This window comes from Sinocyclocheilus grahami, unplaced genomic scaffold (assembly GCF_001515645.1).
Source record: "Sinocyclocheilus grahami isolate Dianchi unplaced genomic scaffold, SAMN03320097.WGS_v1.1 scaffold2055.1, whole genome shotgun sequence".
Taxonomy (NCBI): domain Eukaryota; kingdom Metazoa; phylum Chordata; class Actinopteri; order Cypriniformes; family Cyprinidae; genus Sinocyclocheilus; species Sinocyclocheilus grahami.
The window spans coordinates 37,030-63,431 of record NW_015507234.1 but is presented as its reverse complement, the minus strand read 5'-3'; the positions used below and the strand labels follow the sequence as shown (position 1 = coordinate 63,431).

Here is a 26,402-nt window from a genome sequence, read left to right as displayed (position 1 = left end):
GTTAGTGTGATCTGCCGATACCGATTTTTGCCGATTCCGATTTTCTTTCTAAGAACTATAATTGACAGCATATACAAACAAAAATCTACTTTTCTTCAACGCAAAGTTTTATTTTCATAAAAAAACACAAGTAAAAAGTCAGTAATAAAATAAGAACAAATTAAAAAAAAGGCAAACAACAGCACAAATAAATGCAGTAGAATAGAGAGCTATGAAACTAAGTTTTTCTGGTTAAGTTTTTATTCAGGTAAGAAATATTACAGAACTTAAAGTAATCAAATGTAAAATAACACACATCCAGTGTTATTTTACATTTGATTACTTTAATTTCTGTCATCTTCATTGTAAAAATTAAATACAGATTAATTTAAAGTTATAAAGTTATAAAATGTATTCAGTCAAGAGCAGAAAGTGATTTTCTTTGTCTTTTGTTCTTTGATTAACATTCAGTAGGAACAGAGTTCACGTCAACGAAATCAAAAGATAAGCGCTGCATTTTATTAATTATCAGCTAATTCCAAGATCAAAGACCGCAATAGGAGAGCGCGCGGCATCAGCACTGGAAAGATAAGTTTGTCTTACTACTTTTAATGAAGATGATTGGGTGTTGACCGTCTGCGTACTTTCAGTTTCATTCGCGGCAGTTTGCGCGTCGGCTTGCTGAAGATATACTCAGCTACTCGTCCGCAGCGATGCCTGTTGCATTAGCGCAGTCTGACTAATGTCATATAGCCTATCTCACACGTTTATTATTTTATCATTTTGGGAGGAGTAAAATTTACATATGTGGTTTCAACAACCAGATACATTTACACTTGTCGAGTTTTGTCTGGAATACGGCCCAGACCACCTCCTGAAGTGGTTTGAGCGATCGGATTTATATCCGTCTCGAATGCGTTTCGGAAGGGCATTTACACCTGGTCTTTTCACGATCGGATAGCTATCCGATCAGAAAAAACCGCATGAAGTGACCAGGTGTAAACAGGCCCATGTTACACACAGGGTTAAGACCTCACTGGGCCCCGGGACTATGACTTACTGCAGGGCCCCCCCGTCACAATAATGATATAGCTTAAAATCTGATTTTTATCCAGAATGAAGTGAAGAGAGGTGATTGCCAATTCCAATGTAAAAAAATATATAATCCAGAATGAAGTGAAGAGAGGTGAATGCAGACATTAGGCGCAGCGATCACCTGATAGATAGGCTACGTGCACAGTTCGTTCAAAAGTAACGAACAATTAAAACAATTGTTGTTAAAACAAATTCAAATGTGACGTTTTAATCTCTAATGGTAATGCATGGAATTTACGGAAAACTCCACTAAATATTAGCGCTAAAAAGTGAGTGGCGTGGTGGTGCTTTGGCGATCAGCGCTACCGATGTCCGTCAATCTACTCCACAGCCAATCACGGGCCCCCTCCTGGCTCGGGCCCCGGGGCTTCAGCCCCGCCTAGCCCAGTGGTTAATGCGGCCCTGGTTACACAACATGCGTTCTCTTTCTCAACTATTTAACGTTCCAAAACTGACTGCTATTCGCCAAGACGGGCATTTTGACATAATTTTGTATGTATTTGAACGTTTTAGCGCAGTTAGCCACTCATTTTGGTATTTGTGGCTCACAAGCTGTTTGAGACTGAGTGTGCCTTGTGTGCGCTCCACTAATATTGATCCACTAGTAACCGCAAAACCTGCGGGAATGACTAAAATAATGTGCAATACAAGCATTTAACCGGAGCTAATGAGATGTGTGTGAGAGAGAAGGGGTCGTTGGAGAGAAGAGAGCGAGAATGCGCAGCTGATGTTATTGCCTGTGCAGCTGGTAACAAAACGGATCAGCTCGGACTCGGAAAGAAGTGAGACTGACCGGCCGATCACCGCTCCGGGCTGATAGTAAAAAGTCAGTAATAAAATAAGAACACAAAAAATTTGAAAAATTTGAAAAAATAAAACGTTTTTCAGGTAAGTTTTTATTCAGGTAAGAAATACTACAGAAATTAAAGTAATCAAATGTAAAATAACACATCCAGTGTTATTTTACATTTGATTACCTTAATTTCTGTAGTCTTCATTGTAAAAATTAAATACAGATTAATGCTTACCATTAAAGTTATAAAACGTATTCAGTCAAGAGCAGAAAGTGATTTTCTTTGTCTTTTGTTCTTTGATTAACATGACAGACAGCAGCAGGAAAATTGGACTGTGGTCCCTTTAAGAGTTTATCCACGGACCCAATATATAGGGCCGGTTTACACCTGGTCATTTCATTTCATGCGTTTTCGCTGATCGGATTTCTATCTGATTTGTTAAAACGTTTCCATTTACACTTGGCCACATAAATGTGTCATTGCAAAATGGATATAAATCCATCTTCAATTCCCGCACTATATTTAAATTTAACAGAGTTCACGTCAACGAAATCAAAAGATAAGCGCTGCATTTTATTAATTATCAGCTAATTCCAAGATCAAAGACCGCAATAGGAGAGCGCGCGGCATCAGCACTGGAAAGATAAGTTTGTCTTACTACTTTTAATGAAGATGATTGGGTGTTGACCGTCTGCGTACTTTCAGTTTCATTCGCGGCAGTTTGCGCGTCGGCTTGCTGAAGATATACTCAGCTACTCGTCCGCAGCGATGCCTGTTGCATTAGCGCAGTCTGACTAATGTCATATAGCCTATCTCACACGTTTATTATTTTATCATTTTGGGAGGAGTAAAATTTACATATGTGGTTTCAACAACCAGATACATTTACACTTGTCGAGTTTTGTCTGGAATACGGCCCAGACCACCTCCTGAAGTGGTTTGAGCGATCGGATTTATATCCGTCTCGAATGCGTTTCGGAAGGGCATTTACACCTGGTCTTTTCACGATCGGATAGCTATCCGATCAGAAAAAACCGCATGAAGTGACCAGGTGTAAACAGGCCCATGTTACACACAGGGTTAAGACCTCACTGGGCCCCGGGACTATGACTTACTGCAGGGCCCCCCCGTCACAATAATGATATAGCTTAAAATCTGATTTTTATCCAGAATGAAGTGAAGAGAGGTGAATGCAGACATTAGGCGCAGCGATCACCTGATAGATAGGCTACGTGCACAGTTCGTTCAAAAGTAACGAACAATTAAAACAATTGTTGTTAAAACAAATTCAAATGTGACGTTTTAATCTCTAATGGTAATGCATGGAATTTACGGAAAACTCCACTAAATATTAGCGCTAAAAAGTGAGTGGCGTGGTGGTGCTTTGGCGATCAGCGCTACCGATGTCCGTCAATCTACTCCACAGCCAATCACGGGCCCCCTCCTGGCTCGGGCCCCGGGGCTTCAGCCCCGCCTAGCCCAGTGGTTAATGCGGCCCTGGTTACACAACATGCGTTCTCTTTCTCAACTATTTAACGTTCCAAAACTGACTGCTATTCGCCAAGACGGGCATTTTGACATAATTTTGTATGTATTTGAACGTTTTAGCGCAGTTAGCCACTCATTTTGGTATTTGTGGCTCACAAGCTGTTTGAGACTGAGTGTGCCTTGTGTGCGCTCCACTAATATTGATCCACTAGTAACCGCAAAACCTGCGGGAATGACTAAAATAATGTGCAATACAAGCATTTAACCGGAGCTAATGAGATGTGTGTGAGAGAGAAGGGGTCGTTGGAGAGAAGAGAGCGAGAATGCGCAGCTGATGTTATTGCCTGTGCAGCTGGTAACAAAACGGATCAGCTCGGACTCGGAAAGAAGTGAGACTGACCGGCCGATCACCGCTCCGGGCTGATCATGAGGAAAATCGGCCGATTCCGATCCCTGGCCAATGCATCTCTATAATTCATATGATTTTACATGTGGCCTGAGAAAATCATGCTATTATTTTGGTTTGTGAGATCGGAGATCATGCTGCGCACGTGTACAAACATTCAGGAGGACACAAACTTCTTGAGAATGCTGCCCCATGACTTTTATTAATTCAATAGATTAAATAGCCTACTGGAGAGACTCAGGTAGGCTAATTCACACAGGCAACTGTCACCTCTCTCTCTCTCTCTCGAATAATTAATTAATTTGAATAAATGTGACCTTACCATAGGCGTAATTTGCGGGTGGGACGGGTGGGACACGTCCCCACCACTTTTTGCCAGGGTCGATATTGTCCCTACCACTTTTTAAAAGTAATTGAAAAATATATTGCGGAAGGTAGGCTATGTATTAAAGGGAAAACAAGATCAACAAATCATTCTTCATAACCTAATTAGGGTGATAAAAAAAAAAAAAAAAAAATTGGACTCCTTATGCATGCATAACTCGTGCAGTGCAATAACGATGTGATACAATACTTACGTATTTTCAGCATTTAAATGTACAAAACTGACGTATTGACGACACCTAAACATGAATCCTTATGAATATTGAAATCGCGGCATTAATTTTATTAGTTTTTAGTTGTCATATGAATTACCTTGTTTTCAGTTGCATTATTAAATTGTTTACACATTTACTTATGAAATGATAACATTTCGTTTTGTTGTGTGATTTCTGCTGCCAGCTCGTTTCCAAGAATATGCCTACATAATGTTAAACAAGACTTCACTTTAAACCTTCTAATAAATAACATTTCTGCAGTCGTTTAACCTTTACTTGTCATGTAATGTTTACTTTGATTGTCATGTGCCACAAAAGGCATTTTCTCCGACATGCTGTGACTAACAATAGAACTATAAAATACACCAAAAACGCAACATAATTACGAAATGAAACAATTTTATTAGTGAGCTGTAATCCAAATCTTCCGAATCCATAGGACTGCGAAGAACAGACCCAAATCCAAGCCTTTATTTGGCATTCTTCTTCTCCATCCCGAGCAGCGAGTCCAGTGACCGTGAGCAGCAAAGCCCGCGCTGACTGATGCGCTCTTTACAAATTCAAATGTTGCCGCTTCAAATGACAGGTTTTACGGCAGGATAATCCAACGCTCATTGGCTCTCGCCTGCATTCGTCACAGATTGCGACATGCCGTGTTTCTGTGTTTGAATGATGCACGCGTGCCTTCACGAGTTCATGGAGTGGATCGGGAAAATTATCTGTATAATATTTTCAGCGATTAACAACATAAATTCGCTCTGGATCACACAAACCTACTGTATTCCGCCAGAGAGGACTGCGGGTGCAACGCATCATCATTTGGATTACTTTTGGTACTGCTTTTGACATTTTTGCAATAAATAAATGATTGTAATTGCATTTATCTGTCTGTCATGTTTGTCTTAGAGTGTACAGAAATGTTTAGGTTTATAGGTAGGAGTGGAATTAGCGACTATAAAAATATTTTAATGCTATATTGTTACTAAAATGGTTATTTTCCTGCGTATTTCGGCCATTTGTGTTTTATTTCCTTTTATATTCACTATATGGGTATGTTAATGTTTGGGGGTAGGTTAAGGGGTCTAAAAATCTAAATTGCGTATTAATAAAATGATAAAAATGCATATTTGCTATAAAATGGGTAGGTTTAGGTTTGGGGGTAGGTTAAGGGGTCTAAAAATCTAAATCGCTTATTGATAAAATGATAAAAATGCATTGATACGAATATCTTGATGAAATAAAAGATACGTAAATATTTTTGTTTTTTAGCTAAAAATACGTAGCGATTTGTATGTTTTAAACGTTGACATATGTCTAAATTGAACGTTTTAACATTAATAAAAACGTACAAAAGTGTATGTTTTGTGCTTGTAAATGTTACGTATTAATACTTACGTATAAACATGAGACCAGGCTGCATTTTAAGCTGGTGCACCGCTAGTGTAACTTTGTTTTCGTTTTGCACAAGCTGCAACAGTTCCTTTACGTGTAACAGAAACACTCGGTTTAGCGGAACCTTTATGATTAATTAACCGTGACGTTTTAAAGCGTGGTTAATCGTGAAACCGGTTAATCGCTGCATCCCTAAGCATGACAAATTCTTATGCAGTGCCATCTGAGGGCTCAACGTGCATGCACATTCACCTGAGGTTTCCTGCCTTGCCCTACACATTTATCTGGATTCCCTGAATCTTTTCACAATATCCATTTTTCCTTCTATCCTGACAAGTGCTTCAGTCCCTGCTGGAGAGAAACATCCCATAACAGGATATTACCACCTCCATGCTTTACTGGAGGAATGCTGTTATTTGAATGATGATCTGTACTGGATTTCCACCAGATATATCATTTGGTGTTGAGGACAAATAATTCAATAATAAATAAGTATCATCTGCCTCAGAATCTACAAGGTGCATTTTGACAAAGCTCAGTCGTGACTGCATGCGGCCTTTCTTGAGGAGTGGCTTTTTTTCTTGCAACCCTCCCATACAAGCCACATTTGTGGAGAATTTGTGATGTTGTTATCACATGCACACAATGACCACTCTTTGTCATAAATTCCTGCAGCTGCTTCAGAGTTGCTGTAGGCCTCTTGGTCGCCTCTCTGACCAGTTTTTCTGTTTTTCTGAATACAGTTCTGGTCACCTGCTCTTTCAGTTTGGAGCGGCGTCCTGATCCAGGGAGGGTCTGTGTTATAACAAATACCTTCCTCCTCTTAATAATAGACTTCACTGTGCTTCTGTAATGTTTTTGCCGTGTTTTCAGTGTTTTTGGTTCTGTCATGTTTGCCCCATTGTATCACCTAGTTTGTTGATTAATTAATTTGTTTCCACCTGTGTTCTTTAATTATCTCGGTAGTTCCATGCTGTGTCCGACTCTATAATGCTGCCTTCGGAGGACGCATTCCAAGGTAGGAAGGCATCAAGGCACGTCCAAATCCAAAATTAGGCTGGCCGCACACTTGAAGATTTTAAGCCCGATTTGCATTTAAGATCTCGATTCGCGGCTTGTCGCAAATTATTTTTTGTCCAAAAAATCCTCCTGCTCCAGATCAAGACGGAGCGTCGCCAAACTCAAATCGTAAATATCAAACATGTTTGATATGTAAGACTCTTGATCGGGCTGCCTCTGACGTGATACCCAATGAGAGCGAGCAAGCATCACCTACCGGATGTTGCATGCTTCTATAGCTGAAACTTGGCAGCCACAAACATGCCATGAAAGTAGAGAACATCACCCATATTCTTTTCTATACTTTGTTTATCACTGTACAACAGAACGCGTGCCGGGAGAGCCAGCTGACAACATTGATTGTCCTCTATTTGTTTTTCTTCTCTAGTCACGTTTGATCTCGCGAGTGTCTGTGAGATCTCGTGTCACTGTGAAATCGTTCCTACAATCATCAAGTGTGTGGTCTCGAGGTCTGCTGGAATCATCTAGTGTGCGCATTTAGAGGATTATAAGGCTAAAAATCGTTTGAACTGTCTTCATGTCTGTGGTCTCCCATGGTTTTAAAATCTTTTAAGATTTGAAAATCGTCTAGTGTGCAGCCAGCTTTAGCTTCACTTCCTGTCTCATGAGATACCTTCAATGAGTAAATGGTGTGCACGATCTAATAATTAATTCGTTGATTTTATTAAACTAAATCCTGGCCACGATTTAGTAATATCATGCGCAAAATTTTGTAAAATGAGAAAACGAATTCGTGCTCACAATTTACATTTTTTTCCTGCATGTCATGTACGGGGCTCCATATGCTTTACGCAGTGCTTAAAAACGGAAAGAAAAAAAACGCTTCACTCCGAGCAGAATCGGTATTATACCGTTTCTCTTCGTGCATTTCTCTGTATTATTACGTTCTGAAACCAGTTTGAGTAGAAAAAATTGTTAGCGTTATTTTTTTAAATTTCATCTTTGCCAATAATAATAATAAAGTACAGCGTTTTCTTTCGGCTACTCAAAAAGAAAAAAAAAGAAAAAGAAACACAAAGAGAGTCTTGATCTCGTAGCCTGCGCTAAGTCATAGCCAGCATCATCTTTTTCTAGATTTTGGCCTAACCCTAATGTTTTAAACGAAAAAAATGTCAACGCTTTAAAAGACATTAAAGTATTTTTTCAAGATATTTAAAATGTTTGCTGCATGGTTAAAAAAACGCCACTTGTATAAAATTGCGTTTTAAGAGGAAAAAACATACGTCACATTTTATTATTACATTCAGAAATAATATAGGCTAAAATACCTGTAAATCAAAATGTTTACAAACATTATAAACACATGCAATTTTATTCCATTCCCTCCACAACAAATCCTCTAAAGGTAACAGTATTTAGGCTAAACGTCAAGCCAAAAACAAATTAATTTAAAGAGAAACTACCTCTCTTGTTCGGCACGAATCCAAATGTTTCCATATTTGCAACATTTATTACGTATAGGTTTTACACTTAACTCGCATTATCGATGTAAATCATCATCGTTCACAAAGGCTATAACAGCACAGTGAAGCGCTGGTCATGCTGAACGCAACAACGGACTATTTCAATTGAGCATTGTAACTTTTATATGTTTTTTATATATATTTTATTTTGATAATGAACAGGCTGCAATGTCAAGGTAGCAAAAAGGTTGTGTGTGCGCGTGAGTTGCCAGCGCGATCACTGCTTTGTTTTCCCAACTGTTAATTATGGGAAGCCAAACAACCCAAATGTGGGACGAAACGGCGCGGTATTCAAATGTTCGCGTCGACTCGACAGCGCAGAGAGGACGTGCTGACAGCGCGGCGCGGATCAGTTACAAAAGCGCAGCGCGAACATTACTCATATTGTGCTGAATACAGAACTTGACGACGACAACAACAATAATAACTAAGTACAAAATAAAATATATATATATACTAGAAGCTGGGTGTGCTCCTCAAGAGGACTATGGTATTGTACATTTATTAAAGTCTTATATATTTTATATTTGCAGTTTTTCAAAGTACAACTGTTTACATGTAGTAGAAAGGTTAGCAAAAGAAATGTAATAACTTAATACTGATCTTCATTATGTTTTGTGCAGGAAAAAAAATTCGGAGAGTAATGTTCGCACAGTAGGTGGCGGTAATGCACCTTAACGTTGGATTCCACCTGCCTTAAAACATGAAGAAGAAGGAGAGTCATGTTCGCGCTGCGCTTTTGTAACTGATCCGCGCCGCGCTGTCAGCTCGGTGGCGCTAGTAAACACGTCCTCTCTGCGCTGTCGAGTCGGTCCATTGAGCCGCGCCTATGACAGGTCAGCGAGGTGCGAACACTTGAATACCGCGCCGTTTCGTCCCACATTTGGGTTGTTTCGCTTCCCATAGTTAATCGTAATTTAGTCATACCAACGCAGGTTGGTCACACAAGCAAGACATCATTCATCACTGTAAAGCCTTGGCAAAATAATAAGAAAAAGAAAGAAAGAAAGAAAGAAAGAATGAAAATAAAACTGTAAAGCTTTTACAAAATAAAGAAAACAGCTTTCCGCCTCGTTTTCCTTTTAATGAAGTTTGGATCGCATCCCAATGAATAGAAACTCAGCACATTTATATTCCTTTCATTTTGTTAATTTGTTAATGATTTAAGTGAAATATATTTATATATTTTTGTGCCCTGGTCCGCTGCTGTGCTTCTCTGACAATAGCTGTGTCTCATTTAGAAGGCTGCACCCTCCGGAGGTCGAATCCTCTGGAGGTCGCATCCTCTGTAGGATGCATATAGGAAGTGTCCTCAACCTAGAATTAAACGAGACGGCCTTCGTAGGACAGGCGGAAAAGGAAACCGGAAGTATCGCGTTGCTATGCCAACACATTTAGAGCATCGTTGCGCTCACACACTACCTAAATGAAGGAAAATTATTTCTAAATTTGGAAAGTAATTTGAAAAAAAAAAATGGTTTTACTGGTTTTATTTTGTTCAATGTTTGAGGAGCTGCAGCGTACCTACAGTAGGCATCTATTAGAGAAAAAAAGGAGGAGGATATTAAAAACAAAGTTTATCTGTTTTTACCGAGGCGAATTAAGGTAAGTTGTAAACACCACATCTGCGCTTGTGTGTACGTTACATCTGCCGGCGCCGGCATTTTTCAAATTAACAACGGTTGTTCACGTCGACGCAAAGAATTGTGGGGGTTTCACTGGGTACAGTACCTGGTACCTGGTACTTTTTTTAGTACCACCTCAGTTGAGGTTCCAAGTGAACCGTACCGTTACCATATGTGACGTGTAAACTCTGCTGATCACAGATTGGCCGGAGAGAATCGTCACTAAGACTGAACTTGCGACACAAACACAACAGAACCGCTAGATTTAAATCAGTACAGCCAGTGAAGGATCGAACGCAACTGTTTTGAACAAGCGCACCTTTTTTAACAACCAAAAAGTGGCTGTTTCGTTGTCTGTTGAGGAAGTACAGACGTTCCTCTCGTTGATAGCAGAGGAGCGGATCCAGCGAGAGCTTGATGGGGCGACGTGGAATGAAAACGTTTTTCAGGAGTCGCGGCAATAGAGGCGGCGCAACTATAACGACATGTGAATAATCCCGCCCACTCTAAAGCGGTACTGAACTGCAGTGGAAACGCAAACCAAACCGAGCCGAGCCGTGCCGTACCATACGGAGCAGTGCCTAGCCGAGTCGTACCACGCAGTGGAAAAGCACCATAAGATGTGCGGTACGCCGCTGATGTTAGTTCTAGCGTGAAATCAGTATTATAGTAATTAAATATTAATTTAGTTATCACCAAAACTCGTTCTATTTTGTTGTAGATCATTAAAGCAGCACTATGTAACGTACTCGGTTACTAACGTAACCTCGGTTCCCTGAGATACTAGATGCTGCAGGAAACTCCTTTTCTCCGATTTACTGAAGCCTCACAGCACGGAGAGCGTGATTACCTGTGCTCTGAATGGAGTAGAGATCCTCAGCATCCGAGGCCACTAGGGACATACTGTCATCAAGCAGCTCGTCATCCGATCCCCCAAACGAGACCAGGTCACTCGTGATGGCAGAGGGGCGCTGGTTTGGACGGGAGAACGAGACGGGGGAAACCTCTCTTTGTGGAGAGAGTGAGGTACGTGGGCCTTGAGCCGACGTAAGCTCACTCATATCCGAGCGCTGTGATCCTCTACCCCACTGTTTTTTCCTCACAGGTTCCTGGGAGGAAGGAAACGGGGGGAGCGAGGGGCGGGGGCGCTTTCTGGAAAAAAAGCTATCCGCGAGCGCAAAGAGGCGAGACTCATGCTCTCGCAGTGGGAGCACGACGTCTCAGTGAGCGCGGCTTCTGCGTGGGACTTCCCCAGACACTGCACACATTCACTGTGCCCGTCATCAGTGTGCAGTGGTGTCCTGCACGAGCCACAGCCGTGGCGCGACATTTGCAACAACGTCGCAGGAAATTTGCTCAGACATTTGCTCTTATTGTTACCACAAGCAGGAAAGCGTCAACACAGGCGCTCTGCAGACGGCTCATGAGTGAAGCACTGACTGGGGCTGCCTTGAGAGTGACGCGGGAACAGAGCTGCTTGAAGCGATGATCTGATCCGGTGCTGCAAAGCGGTGCACTGATCAGTGCTGCTTGAGAGCTGCGAGCAGCGAGCTGCAAGATGGCGGCTGGATCAGCTTGCAGGCGAAGGCTTAAAATCTCGTAGAATCAGCGAAGAGCATTGATTTTGGCGGGCTTGGGCGCGCTGCTTCGCCATAGGCTCGCGCAACCCTGCTGCGCCGTCATTGGTTCATTTCTTAAATAATGGCAGTGCAGATGCACTGCTGTGATTGAAAAGAAAAGGCTTCAGTAAATCGGAGAAAAGGAGTTTCCCGCAGCGTCTGGCGATGCAGTACGAGTGAAGTATCGAACGGGAACTTTTGACGCTCTAGCGGTTAATAAACAGAACTGCACACATCCCGTGGAAGAACATTCCAACCGGAGCTACTTCTCTAAGTTTATGTCTATGGCGATTCACGCAGGTATGTGTTACTTCGCAGTGGTGACGACCCGACCAGGCTACAATAGTCCAAATATAAGTACTTATTATAAGTGTACCGTAGTGATTCGGAATAAGACAAAAACGCGGCTTGGAAGATGAATTCATGATGTACTCGCTCTTTATATACATTTTGCAAAAGGGTGGGTATTTGGGTTGAAGCTAGATGTGATAGTGAGCTCAGAGAATCTGAGAAAACCAAAGAAAGCCAGGATGAACATAGTGTCAAACCGCGGGCTCGCTTATGGTGTCCTGCGGAGCGCTGGTGTGCTGGACGGCGACTGAAGACGCCGGAGGACCCGTGGTGTCGAATTCATTATCGTCCGGGAAAAGCTCGATGTCTGACATGTTGCTAAGGATGCTAAGGACGGGAGATAATGGAGGTAAGGCTGCTTTGATTATTTATAGAGGTGCTCTCTTGAGCTGATTGGATAGATGGTGTAATTACTGATGATGAACGGCCGTGTTAATTATCTGTGCGCGCTCCTCCCGAAACTTGTTAATAAAACATCACTTAAACCGTTATGCTGCCTTAGAAGCCTGTCCAGAATCATTTTCCTGAGGTGTCTTCATGCAAAAACGCTGCCTGCAAAGTCATTGCCTGATAGGGCATTTAGGCAGCAAGTCAGCTGCCTAGGCTTTCAGACGCAGCCCTAGTGTTTATATACCCTTAGTTCCTTCTAGTCAGTGCCTTGATTGTTTGCTTTAGTTGCCCTACCAAGGACTGAAATGCTTCAGGAAAGCACTTTTTATGCTCTTTTCATGAGCTAAGCGAAATAACCAGAGCTGATTACAGTTGAAAGTCAAAAGGTGATCAGCTACACCTGATTGAGTTTACAAGTCATTTTTATGAAGGGAGTGATCCTTTTTCCAACTCAGTGATTCTATTTTTTGTTATTTCAGATCGGTGTTATATCTTTCACCTGGATGTTATAAGTTGCACTGAGTAAGTACAGCTGGATAAAACAGAAATTCTGTCCGTCTTCATTTCAGGCTCCAAAGCAACAAAATGTGATTATTTTAAAGGGGGGGCTGTATAATTTCAAAATTTCATACAAAAACAGAATGGTCTGTGTGAAATTATGCTACATAAAACATCTGCACAAAACAACAACAGCAGAGAGGCTGCATGAGAATGCAAATAGGCCAGTAGAGTGGGAGAACGATGACGTCATAATCCGGAAGGGTAATTCGCCGTGGGTTCCTTCAAGATTTTCCTAAGGGGTTTTATAATGGGGTTTTTCAATTTATGAGTAAAATAAAGCCTGTTGTAAACATATCTTGACGATACTTTTACGTTTAGTTCTACAATGTAAATTATACACGCATCCATACCCAAAACACAAATTTTGAAGCAGTTATGTTCAATTTTGAAAACATATGTTTTTAACAGACCATGCTCAAATTTACCGGTGGGTGGTTTTAATTCACCAGCTGTTGTGACATTACCAGAAGTACTCATTCAGTCTGCTCTCATCAATGAGCATTTATTTAAATAATATATATACTCTGATACTTTCTAAATATACAGTATACTCTGATTACTGAAATTAATTTGGACCACCTTTAGCTTTCATCATATGTGAGTGAATGAGATGAAACATCATTGAGAGATGGCATAAGTGTTCCCGTTTATGATATGTCCAGAAACATGTGCGATCTAGTCTGGCTTTTCAATACAGTATCAGCAGATCAGGTGTGTGTGAGAAGGGAGCTGCTAGCCGATGATTTCCCCAGCACATCGTGAAAAGCACTGAAGTTTTCACATAGAGTTTGATAATGCACAGCCGCACTGACAAAGAATGATAGCGCCAATATTTAGAATAAATTTAGTCATTCAGTCTTTCCTGTCTGAGCTCATTATCTGTAATCCACGTGAGATGTAAATGCCTACATCACCTCCGTAAACAAAGCAGGAAGATTCATCTACTTTTCATCATTTTTGGAAGAAGACGTACTATTAGGAATAAACGGTATAATGTATAATTTATTTTTATAATTAAAATAAAATGAAAGTTTACACTGCAACATGATGAATGTAACAGTCTAAGAATGTTTATATCAGTGTTTTACTGTGAATACTGTGCTCACGAATAGGCTATCTGCTCAGATGTAGATATTTATGATGTGGTAAGAAGTAATAATTTAGATTCTAAAATATAAATATGTTGTTTATGTACTGTGTGATAATACATACAACGCATATGTGCTTGTATGACAATACAAAATTATGTTTTTTTTTATGAGTGGGCAATATTATTGATTGCTAATGTTAATAATACAGTTGCTCCTGAAATCAGCATGCTCACAGCTGTTTACTTTTTATGCAGTGACCAGATACCTGCATGCAGAGGGACCTGGACCACAGATGAATCCTGCTGACTCAAACTCTCCCCTGGGTCTCTTCAAATTGTTTTTCTCTGAGAATGCGGTACCAACTCAGTGCCACAACACAAATGCCTAGGATGCCAGGATAATTGACCCTTCGCAGTGAGCTTGATTGACAGGCGATCTAACCAATCACAATGCCGAATCCGCCATTTTGTCCGACAAACAATTCAGACAGGAGAGTAGACTAACTTCAGTAAACTTAAAACTTGAAAAATGGTGTGTATCGATGTCTTTCTGCAGTGGAAAAATTATTACAAAAAAATCCTTCTGATGTTCATTCATGTTTATTTCATGCTTTAAGTAAATATGAAAGATGATCGGTTCACGTCCTGCTTGAACTGAGGTGCTACAGTGATCTGTCACGACACATTAAAAAGCCACAAAACGGTATTTATTGTTTTAATTTCTTAAAAAATGACACATTTTTGAAAGCTGAGACTTTGTTTCATACTAGAAGTAACCTGCCCTGCCTTGTCTGTCTGGCCGTTGTCAGTGTCCTCTTTGTTCCGCGATTGTATTGTTCACTGCGTGAGAACATGATGTGTGGCATGAGAGTGGAATGGCTTGTTGGACATAGCAACAGTAACTAAGGGGGGCGGGGTCTTTGCGAAGGGTCAATTGCAAAGCTCCATTAATACAAATAGTCAGATGTCAGCATCAGCAAGCTGTTCCGCTACATTGGATTGATATTCTACATGATCATGGTGAAGGTGAGCTCCCTCACTGACTGCTGATGGCGGGGCAGTTTTTTCTTCAATGAATGACAAAAGAAGCAGCAAACACCTTGGAAATACCAGGTATGGTTCACTTGTGTTTACAGTTGAACAGCAATTGTTTCTAGGAATGGCACAAAGGTGTGTGACTGTTCAAGTCTTTGTTTTCAAATCAGTGTGCTCAATTATGTGCCTTTGACCTTAATTATTTAAATTGTGTTTATATTATGAACTGTGTTGTAAATAAACTACAAACAAACAAAGAAAACCATTCTCTTAATCTCCTCACATTCTTTCTTACCTGCCTCACAGTCACATTCCACACTGATGGCCCATTAGGGGAAGGCCCTTTGTCTTTAAGGTAACCCCCCTCAGACCCCAGAGGAATAAACCATATTCGGCTCTCAAGAAGATGTCCCAGGTTAAAAAAATGACAAAAGTCACTTGCGAGCTATTAAAAAGGTTAATTCCCCACCACAGTCAGGGTCCTTTAGACCAGTGGGCCAGGGGAGCAAATGATAATGAGTAACATCAGCTGCACCACACACCAGTCTCAAGTCCCACGGAGGAGCTCCAGAAGGATAAGAGGAATGACGATGGTGGAGGACGAGAGAGGACCAGACCTGGGACATTTTATGTTGCCTTTTGTTTATGTTTGTGTGACAGTCGTCCATGAGGGGCTGCTGCTTACTTTTATTTTCGTTGTTTGTTTATTTTGGAATGTAATTTATGTTAATCGTCTGCCGGTTCCCGCCTCCTTCTGACCTTAACGATGAACATTGTTACACCCCACAAACAATTCTGACCCGGAATCAGATCGCAGTCCTTGGAGGGAGGGTCAGAAGGTGAGCGTGGCTGCCTGCGCTCCCCATCCTAAGAGTCAAGGAGTGAAGCAGAGTCGCTATTTGCATCCCACTTCCTCATCTTACTCCAGTGCTCCAGTGCTGTAAACTGGAGGAGATAGTTCGAACGTAGATACACCTATGTTAGCATGCTTCCTAAAGATTATAAGGAATGGGCAAATTGATAGAGCAAAAAAGTGGACTTTGTTGCCATTAGCATCCCACCTGCCCTTCTGTTGGCCAGTGAAAGCTGGAGGTGATAGTGTAGATGTAGATGCATCTATGTTGACATACTTACTGAAGGAATGGGTGAGACAAAAGAGACAAAAGGGGACTTTGACATCCCACTTTCTCTGTCACCCCCCTCCATCACTGAGCTGGAGGTGAAAGTGTGGATTTGGATGCATTTGTCTTTACACACTTCCTCAGGGTTTACAAGGAACAGGTCAAATGAAAGAATAGAAAAATGGATGAGTATCCAACTTGTGTCACCCGCTCCAGCACATTGGCTGGAGGTCGCTGTGTGGTGTCAGCACACCTCCTTGTTAGAACCATGTAAAAATACATATAGCAAGCATCAGCTAGTAAGGGCTACATAGCAGAGAGGTAGTAGGATGGTATTTGCGTCCCACTCTCTCATTTGCCCTATCCATTCCTTAGACTGGAGGAAGCAGCCTGGCAAGCGTATGTCGGCTTGCTTCCCTGAGGGTCTGTTTATTAGGCAGTGTGTTACCCATATCACAAACATTGCAGTATCCAAAAAATATTTGTTCACAAATTAGTGTGACCGTGGCTTTACGTGGGCACCCTTTATGCTGGAATGCCAGTGACATTATATGACTACCGTTGCCAAACAAGATTGCCATGTATTCACACGTCTCAAACACCAGTCATACTCAAGGTGTTCCCATAGCATCAACCATCATGGCACAGCATCTCGTTCACTCATTAGGGAAACAGGTTATGTACATAACCCTAAGATGATTTCTGGTTCAGTGCATGAGAAAAAAATTATTTTGAGAAAACAGCCTTTGTTGTATGGTATATTTGTGGTATTGTTATGTATGGTATAGTTGAAATCTACAGACACAAATAGTGTAATAAAATAAACACTTGTGTATTACAACAAACAATGTGTATTTTAGATGTTTTCTTTCCACTAGTCTGACATACTGTAAATAATGAACATGTTCACTTACAGCTTTAACTCCACACAAAGCCTTGCATGCTTTTTGTTTCCGGTATGCCACCCTTTTCGGACAGTTTGTCTCCGTAATGGCGAACTGCACAAAGAAGCCTTGACCTGAAAACATCCACTAAGAAAATAGACAAATATTCTGTTAACATGCAAACCACTTACAAGCAAACAACATAATGACCATATTCAAAAAGTTGTCTGTTTATGTCACAGTAATGTCTGATAAAACAGAATTGCTGTGTGAGGCCAGAAACATCTACTCAGATGCAAAGCAAGCATATACTATTCAACTGAACATACTTTGGAGAGTTATTTCCATTCATGCAGGCACAGAACATATGTGCTAGTTGTCCGTTGCCTGTAATCTTTGCAGTGTGTTCAAACTCAACTTTTTGGCCCAGACGCAGATGTTTGAGGCGACAACATAGTCAGCTTTTCTTGCCACAAGTTTTTTTAATGTTGGTTTGGTGTGTCTGGGCCTTTACCTTCAATTGTCTGTGTCAATAAATTCAGTATTCACAGGGAATAAAACAATTCAGTTGGAGGTTGTTTTAACTGTAAAATATTGTAAAAACGCTACGGGAAAAAAACTATTAATAGGTTAACAGTAAGTTCCCATTCTATATACAGGGAAAACTGTAAAAGATCTAATCATACATTTCATGTAATTTTACAGTAAAATACTGTTTTAGAAGAAAAAAAGAACAAATCAACATATAATTTACAGTAAAACACTGTAAACTGATATTCCCAGAATTCCCTGCGTGACACTCCACATTTGAAAGTATTTTTAAATAATCATGTGTCTTAATAGTTTTTGCTGTCAGTTATGTACATTAGGGTTTTATGTTACATTTTCTGTTGTTTAATGAAAGTTTATTGCATTATTTAAGTGTTGTGTGTGTTACTATGAAGGTGTTTTGTGTTTGTGTGAATGACTTATATAATTATATTTACATTATATTATATTAGTGTATATCTGTGGAAAATCTACTTGTGATGAACTTTGATACTTCATTTGGCTTTCTCATTTACCACCTGCATTATTATGGTGGTTGTCAGGGTACACAACAGATTTTAAATTGACTGGTTTACATTCAGATTTTCTTGTTTGTAAATTACAGTTTTATAAATGTTTACAGTTTTTCTGTACTTACCAAACATTTTTTTTTTTTGTAAAAACTACGTAATTTTTTCTACATTGTAGTTGTAATTCTAATTGAAAGTGACACTGATTTCTCATGTTTAATACTGTAAAGCTTTAAAGCAATCTATTATATAAAGTTCATTATAAATAAACATGATGACTGATGTGCAGAGTTGTCAAGCTGGTGCAAACATCGCTATGATCAGATGCTCTCTTAACTGCTGTTTTCTCATCGCTGTCATGTTTGTTGTGTGTTTATTTTGTTATTGAGAGAAAAACATGCAGCACATATTTACAAATGCTGCAGCATGGGTGGTGTGGGGATATTCACTAACAGTAAACCGCTGCTCAGGTATTTCCAACTTCTTTTACCTAAGCAAAGAACAAAAAATAACTTTGCCGGGAGCAGGGTGCGAACTACGGGGGAGCTAGGGGGAGCTCGGCTCCTCTTATTAAGATATGGGCTCCCCTGAAAACGTGATTTGTGAAATTTTGGGGGGTCTCAAAAAATATTGACAATGTGTTATTTTGACGTGCAATTTCAGTTTTGTGTAATGTGATCATCGTGGATTATTATGTGTAAAATTGCAAAAATATAATTAATTCATTCATGCATGATGGCGATTTAAACCTAATTCACTTCAATAAAGATAACTATACATGCTATTCTTGTCATGAGCATCAAGGTGTGGGGGTGCTGCGGTGCAAATTCCACTCAAGTTTAGTACATGTTAACTCAAAGATTCGTAGACAAAATATAAACGTTGAACTCTGTGGTCGATTCTGTGTTACGGCAAGGCATGTTATTCGCAATTATGTGTTGTGGCTGGGCTATAATAGGTCTACGTTACTCTTGATGTCTTATGCCTAATTGAACGGAGGAATTATGGTATTCTTCTGTAGCCTGACGACAAGTAACTTTAACCGCTGTTCATGTGAACTCAAAGATAGCCTGATGCTTTGTTTATAGACTATTTGTGGGTGGCTGTTTGTTGTTTCACCGATCAAGTCGTGTCGATAAAGCATAATAGAGTAAATCCTGTATAGTGATTTATCCTCTATAGTGCTTGCATAAAGCAGGTAGTGCATACACTTGTAGTTGTTATGTATCTTTGTAAGTCCCCACGCGCAAAACCCCGGTTATAAAAATTAAAAAAAACAAGTGGGCTCCCCCGCTCCCCCAAAGTCCACGGTATAGTTCGAACACTGGCCGGGAGTATATCAAGGCCTTGTAGTTTGGACTCAACTTTGGAATAAAATGGCACGTGTAACCAAGCTTGTGTCGCAAGAAACATTTCCGCTCATGAATTTGCATAAAATGTTAACTTTTTTAAATTTACTAAAAAATATATTTACAAAAATATAGACTTTACCTGTGTGCTGATCCTTCCCACTTCCAACAGTTTAAAGTAAGACTTGTGATTCGATTCTTTGTTGAATTTCTGCAGGGCAGTTTTCACACTCTCCAGAGCCTTCGGGTCATTCAATGGCAGTAGACTGGGGCAGTCAGGGCATTTTGTCATAAGTATTTCATATGAATCTGGGACAAAAACAGGAGCAAAATACAATCACTATGTGAATCATATTTATAGGAGCTGCATTAACTTTTCTGTACTCTGACAAAGTGACCTTAAACATTACTATGGGTTCTTTGAATGGCTATGTAAGTCAAGTGTCTAATTATACAAACATATATAAATGCATATACATATATATTTATTCTATTAAATTGTTTACAGCACCTGGTTTGGTGTCACAGATGTAGCATGCCACAACTGCTTTTCCCTCAAAACTTAACACGGTCACATTACATTTTGCTGTCACTTTCTTAAAGGGAGGAAGACATGAAAAGGCTATTAAATGGATGCACAACTCACAAAAGTCACTCTCTTCGGAGTGAAAAATGCAGTAATCTGAAAATTAGAGTTTGGAAGATCTGTGATGTTCAGCTCACCGTCTCTGCTTCCATTCTAGTGGTACACTGATCTAAAGGTTTGGGATTCACAATGTGGCATTCAGTTTCCTCTAGAGTTATTCCCAAGATGACCTCACAAAGATCAGTCTGCACAGAAACAAGACAATTTGTAGCATTTGCACATCATAAAAAAGGTTTTTCTTTTACCCTTTTCTGTATTTGAAATCACTCTTTACACCATATGTAGAACAGCCACAGAGAGACACTGATGTAGCGTACGGGAGGTAAAGCAAGCAGGCAAGTACGTGGATCTAGATGCAGAGTTTATTGAAAGTAACAAACAAACAAATGACCAGTGGTGGCTGAACAGTAGGGCAATAGGGTACCATCCTCCTTGAGCTGCACACACAAAATGTATATGTTTATGTTTATGATATGATAGAAAATCATCTTTGCAAATTGTAAGCATAATCAAGACATGACATGAAATTTAGCCAGTTAGCATCCTCGAATCTAATCAGAAAAGGGTGATTATTTTATTGCCCCTAATGAGCTACTGCTAAAATCTAGACTGATCTGTAGGGGTGCAGTTTTAACTATATGACAATGGTGAACGCAATTGTCACTGCTTCCAGACCGAACCCTAACTCTGTAAAATCTCTACTCCAGTCTGTTTGAGAGGAGAACCTTGGCAGAAAAACTGAAGGTAAAAGAGCTGAGCCCAGATCAGCCTGACCTCTTAATCAGACAGCAGACTAGCGAAAAAGGAAAGCCATACATGTGGAGCTTCTGTACTAGTTGGTACACCAAAAAGGCCTGGCTATGTGGGTGCAGTTATGCTAATAACTTACTTTGCTTTCCAGGCTGGCTGTTTAAAATAATGGGAACAGATCCAGCATGAACAGTTACGGGAGTGAAAGATATGAAGCACCTTTCTGAGTAAGAAAACACAAGAACGCAAGGGCACACTTGGATAATTCTGTCAAGCTAGCCATCCATATTGGGAAGAGTAAACATTGCTATGCAGCTGGACGATGGCCACAGGATTTTGATAAGAAAACACAATGAGGAGGTGGATAAAAACAGGCATATTTTATCCAAAAAAATCAATTGTGTGAAGTTTTGGGAGGCTTTTGAGCTGGCCTTGCGTGGGCATGACGAGACTGACTCAGACAACCCTGGCATTTTCAGGGGATTAGTGGATTGTGTTGCATCACTAGATGTTGTGCTGGAGGAGCACCTTAAGACAGCTACCATTTTCAAAGGCACATCAAAGGCAGTACAAAACGATTTGTTGGACTGCATGCTGTCAGTGCTAAAGGATCACATTCTGGAGGAAGTAAAGGTGTTATCCCCATTCACTGCCAGCTGATACTTGTACTATGCTACATTGATGACAACAGTAACATCCAAGAGCATTTTTTTGTTTGTTTGTTTTAATTCATTATCATCCAGAATGCAATGACTGACCCCATCGCTACAATGCTTCTGGACAGGCTACGCATCATACTCCCAAATGGACAAAAGGACAAAATTACTGCCCCAAGCTTATGACGGGACTACTGTAATGAGTGCAACATAACACAATGGATGTCTACAGAAGTGCTCACTATGCACACTGCTATACGCATCCGCTGAACCTCATCATGCTGCAGCGACATCACACATTCCAAAGATTTGGCACGTTTTCCAACCTTGATAGATTTTCTGCCGCCTTCTCCAGGCCACCTAAGCGAATCTCTGTGCTTGACCAAGTTGAAAAAGAACCGAGTGCACCAGTTATGTTTATGCGCACGGTAAATTGCTTCCGCAAGAGGATAACACATCCATGCGTGAGGAAACGGGAGCCTGCAAGCTCTTTTTAAACACTCGCATGCACATCATATCACATCACCTGTGCACGCAATACAATCCCTCGCTGCTGCATTCAAGTACATAACCTGAAAATACAAAGAACATACAAGCCAATTTGGAATTTACAATTATGTACACTTTTATTTAATGGACAAGCATATAGGGATAATATAGTGGTGAACTACAGTTAATTTGAGTTATAGCAACAAGTTGACTATTAGTTTTATTTTATTTTATTTGTATTTTGCGAAGTTAATATAACCCAAATCATTGTGTTGTATGAAAAATTCAAATATAACAATTTTGTTCAATTTACCATGCTAATAACCGTGGAAACGTGTCATTACAATCTCTAAAAAGTGTTTATGTCGTGTTTTATCTTCGTAACATCACAAGATTGCAATCACTAGTAAACGGAATAATATGTTAAAAAACTTTCTGCTAAAGATCTATTCTATTGACAAAGTATGCAATTAATTTTCATTAAAACAGCCATGCTATATTTATATAAAAAAATAATAATAAATGTCAATTTACATGTTATCTGGTCCATTGATAAAGCCATGTCTCAGGTCACATGTGAATTATGGATCCACAGGCATCCAATCACAGCTGACTTCCGAAAAAGGGGAAGTAACCAATGGCGTTGAGATTACAATTAAAAGAGCAAGTTTGTCCACGACTGACAAAAATAAAAGTGTTCGCGCGAGCAAAAGCAAGCAGGTGAAAAAATACAGAGCTTTAAATCTAGATTAAAGACACATCTCTTTGGCCAAGCATTCAAATAATGCATCTCATAATCTTGTATTGCAGTTATATCTGATCAAATGCACATTATTATTCTTTAGTTTGGGTTAAACAAATAAATTTTGCTTGGTTGGAACAGCAGCTATGCTAATTATGTCTCTATTTGTTTCTCTGTTTCTGCTGGGATTGACATCCCGTGGTAACTAGGATTTACACAAGCTTCAGTCTGGATCCAGAACACCTGAGAAGAGATGATGCCAACCCCTCAGAAGACCTCAGATGATGCCAACCATGAAACAACATACAGAACTACCACATTTTGCTATAAGTTTGATTGCATCATATAATAATTGCTGTTAATAGTGTTCATCGTCTGTTTTATTACGTCTTAAATTGATTTTTCCGTACATTTCTGGCATATGTACATTAACTGACAGTCACCACTGATAAGCTACTACTAAATATTGTAGAAACTTAATTTGCTGTAAAGTTGCTTTGCAATGATTCGCTAGCGAGGGCTTGTATTGCACACAGTTGATGTGATGAGCGCGTGAGTGTTCAAAAAGGCTCCCGTTTCCTCTCACGGAAGCAATTTACCGTGCGCATAAAAATAACTGGTGCACGGCATATTTTCAGATCATCATAGACTCTGGGATCTTTGATCCCCCAACTATCAGAGGCCGAGGGCTTTGTGCGGATGCTTGATTAGCCTAATTGTTCCTTTCCATCAATGTAAATGAAACATTGACTGACTGACTGACTGACTCACTGATTGACTGATTGATTGATTGATTGATTGATTGATTGATTGATTGATTGATTGGACCAAGGCCTCCATTCCTTCTCTGTGTGAGGACATTGTATCTGACCAGCAGCACCAGCCCATAAAGCCATGGAGGATGCTGGGACCTGGCTTGCTACTGAGGTAAAAATAAAAATCACACAAAATCACAAAACAGACACAAGATGGCATATGTTTTTAAACACAGAATTACTTGAAAATAATAAACAAATTGAAACAGAAGGTTAATAACTGACAAGTACAGAACAATTTCAGAAATATAAAATAACATGTAAATGGAATATTCTTCCATTTAAAAAATGATTAAACTAACTGAGAAAATAGGTCATACAGGCAAAAAAAGAAAAGAGAACCAAAACACAATGAAGCATGGCCAAAACAGAACATAACTCAGGAGAGAAGAGGGAAATTCCTGTTCAAATAATCTGTAGGGAGTACACAGGGTTTTTTTTTCTTGTAAATAGATATCCTCAGACTTATTGTTTAAATTGGTCATGGAGGTATCACAATTTAATTGAGACTATTTTTAAATTAAAACACAATAAGGTAACACTTTAGAATTTGGAACACTATTAACTAGACACTATTAACACATATTCACCATTAAGAGTTTTCTCTGAACAAACTCCTAATTTGTTGCTTATTGGTTAGTAAGGTAGTTGTTAAGTTTAGGTATGGGGTGGATAAGGGATCTAAAATATGGTCATGTACAATAAAGCATTAATATGTGTGTTATAAACACTAATAAACAGATAATATTATAGTAATATGCATGCTAATAAGCAACTAGGCAATATTGAGAATTGGTGCTTAAAATAAAGTGTTACTGTCACGATTTCGGTTCATGGACTTCCGTTTATTCACCACCAGATGTCACCCTTTCCATTACATTGACTCTCGCACTACACAAACTGTTGCATAGCACCCCGGACTACATTTCCCATCATTCTTTGCACAATTTGCACACTGCCCTGATTGCACTCATTTCACACAGCTGTTTCTAATTACCTCACTCATTATATAACACCCCCCCTACCCTCATTTCTCTGCTGAATATTGTTTAGCCTGTACCCCTTTCCGAGTCTCCGTGTTTTCCTTGTTTTGCTTTGCCTTGCCTGTTTTTGTGGTTCTTGATCTTTGCCTGTTTTCCTGTTTTTTTTCCCTCTTGTCTCGCCCCTGTGATTCTGTCTGCCGATCGGTGACCTACGCTAGCCCTACGATTATTCTTGTGTCTTGCCCGCCATATACCTGTTTGCCTGTGTTCTGACCCTGCCTGATCTTCCCGAGTCAAGTCTAGTCACAGTTGATCTTCCTGAGTTGAGTCTAGTCACAGTTGTTCTTCCTGAGTCAAGTCAAGTCGCAGCTAATCTTCCTGAGTCAAGTCAAGTCGCAGCTAATCCTCCTGAGTCAAGTCAGGTCGCAGCTAATCTTCCTGAGTCAAGTCAAGTCGCAGCTAATCTTCCTGAGTCAAGTCAAGTCACAGCTAATCTTCCTGAGTCGAGTCTAGGCACTGTTAATCGTCGTGAGTCAAATCGAGTCACAGTTTATTATCCTGAGTTACAGCTGTTTCTTATCACCTCACTCACTATGTAACACCCACTCAAACTGCCATTCTCGGCTTAGTATTGTTTAGCCTGTACCCCTTTCCGAGTCTCCGTATTTTTCTTGTTTTGCCTTGCCTTGCCTGTTTTTGCGGTTCTTGATCTTTGCCTGTTTTCCTGTTTTTTTCCCTCTCGTCTCGCCCCTGTGATTCTGTCTGCTGATCGGTGACCTACGCTAGCCCTAGGACTATTCTTGTGTTTTGCCCGCCATATACCTGTTTGCCATTGTTTGACCCTGCCTGTTTATCACGTCTCTCTATTAAAAGCTTGCAGATGGATCCACACGTCTCGCGTCTCGTCAGCCCTGTTACAGTTACCAACATAAACTATTTATACACTGCCTGCTAACAAGCTTAGCAAGTTAATAAGACTCACCTGGGGAGACTAATCAAGTAAGAACAATAAACAAATTTTGCTGGGCAATGTCAACAGGCAACCAGGTGAGACACAGGGCCCACAACTGATCTGAAGTATCCAGATAGAAATTTGTTGCCCATTCTTAATGGGAAAGTGTCCAAGCAACATCGCTCGGCAACATTGCTCAAAACGTTGTCCCATGTATCAACTTAATACCTTAAAATGAATAACCTTTCTGTAATCGTTTAACCATTACTTATCATGTAATTTTTTTAACGTGGGACACAAAAGGCGTTTTTTCTGTCATGCTGTGACTTTAAAACCATAAAATAGTCAAGTCACCTTTATTTATATAGCGCTTTTAACAATACAGATTGTGACAAAGCAACTGAACAGCATTAATTAGGAAAATAGTGTCAATAATGCAAAATGAACTCCCAGAAATAAAATACACCAAAAACTCAACATAAAATCACAGAAGGAATCACTTTTATTCATTAGCTGTAATTTAAACCTTTAGAATCCATAAGACTGCAAGGAACAAACCCAAATTAAAGCCTTTATTCAGTGATCTTCATCTCCTTCCTTGTCAGCGGATAGAAGGAGACAACACAGGTACTATGATTCAGAGGTTTGTTAATGCAGATAGCAGAGTTCAGAAGAGCAATCAGGTGAGAAGTTGGGAAGCTGCTGATTTTGTTGAACTTATCTTGAATAATAGTCTTTGTCTTTGGCAGATACTGACGAACTGGCAAACGGGTGATCAGGACAGACAATGAGGGAATTATCAGGATCGATGACGTTGAGGAGAACTTAGGACGACCTACAGGTAAGGAGCCAGGTAAGTGTAGAGCGGTATGGATCAACAAGACTGGACAACAGAGAAGGGAGGTGTGACTGTTATTATGCGTGGAGTTGATGAGCTGATGCAGGTGCGGTTAATTAGAATTCGGGTGATACTGAATGAGTAGGTGGAGC

The 26,402-nt window shown here is 40.0% G+C and overlaps 1 protein-coding gene across 1 annotated transcript in view; it reads right to left on the bottom strand.

Moving 5' to 3' along the window:
- The window catches only part of LOC107573874 (zinc finger CCCH domain-containing protein 13-like), a 43,473-nt gene that overhangs the window by 13,742 nt on the left and 3,329 nt on the right, over positions 1-26,402 (bottom strand). Inside the window, exons 2-5 of the mRNA XM_016260333.1 lie at positions 20,103-20,210; positions 19,891-19,975; positions 19,522-19,688; positions 17,003-17,119 (exon numbers count right to left, since the gene is read on the bottom strand). Of these exons, the coding sequence (XP_016115819.1) occupies positions 17,003-17,119; positions 19,522-19,688; positions 19,891-19,975; positions 20,103-20,210 (477 nt within the window). The remainder of the gene's footprint in view (positions 1-17,002; positions 17,120-19,521; positions 19,689-19,890; positions 19,976-20,102; positions 20,211-26,402) is intronic.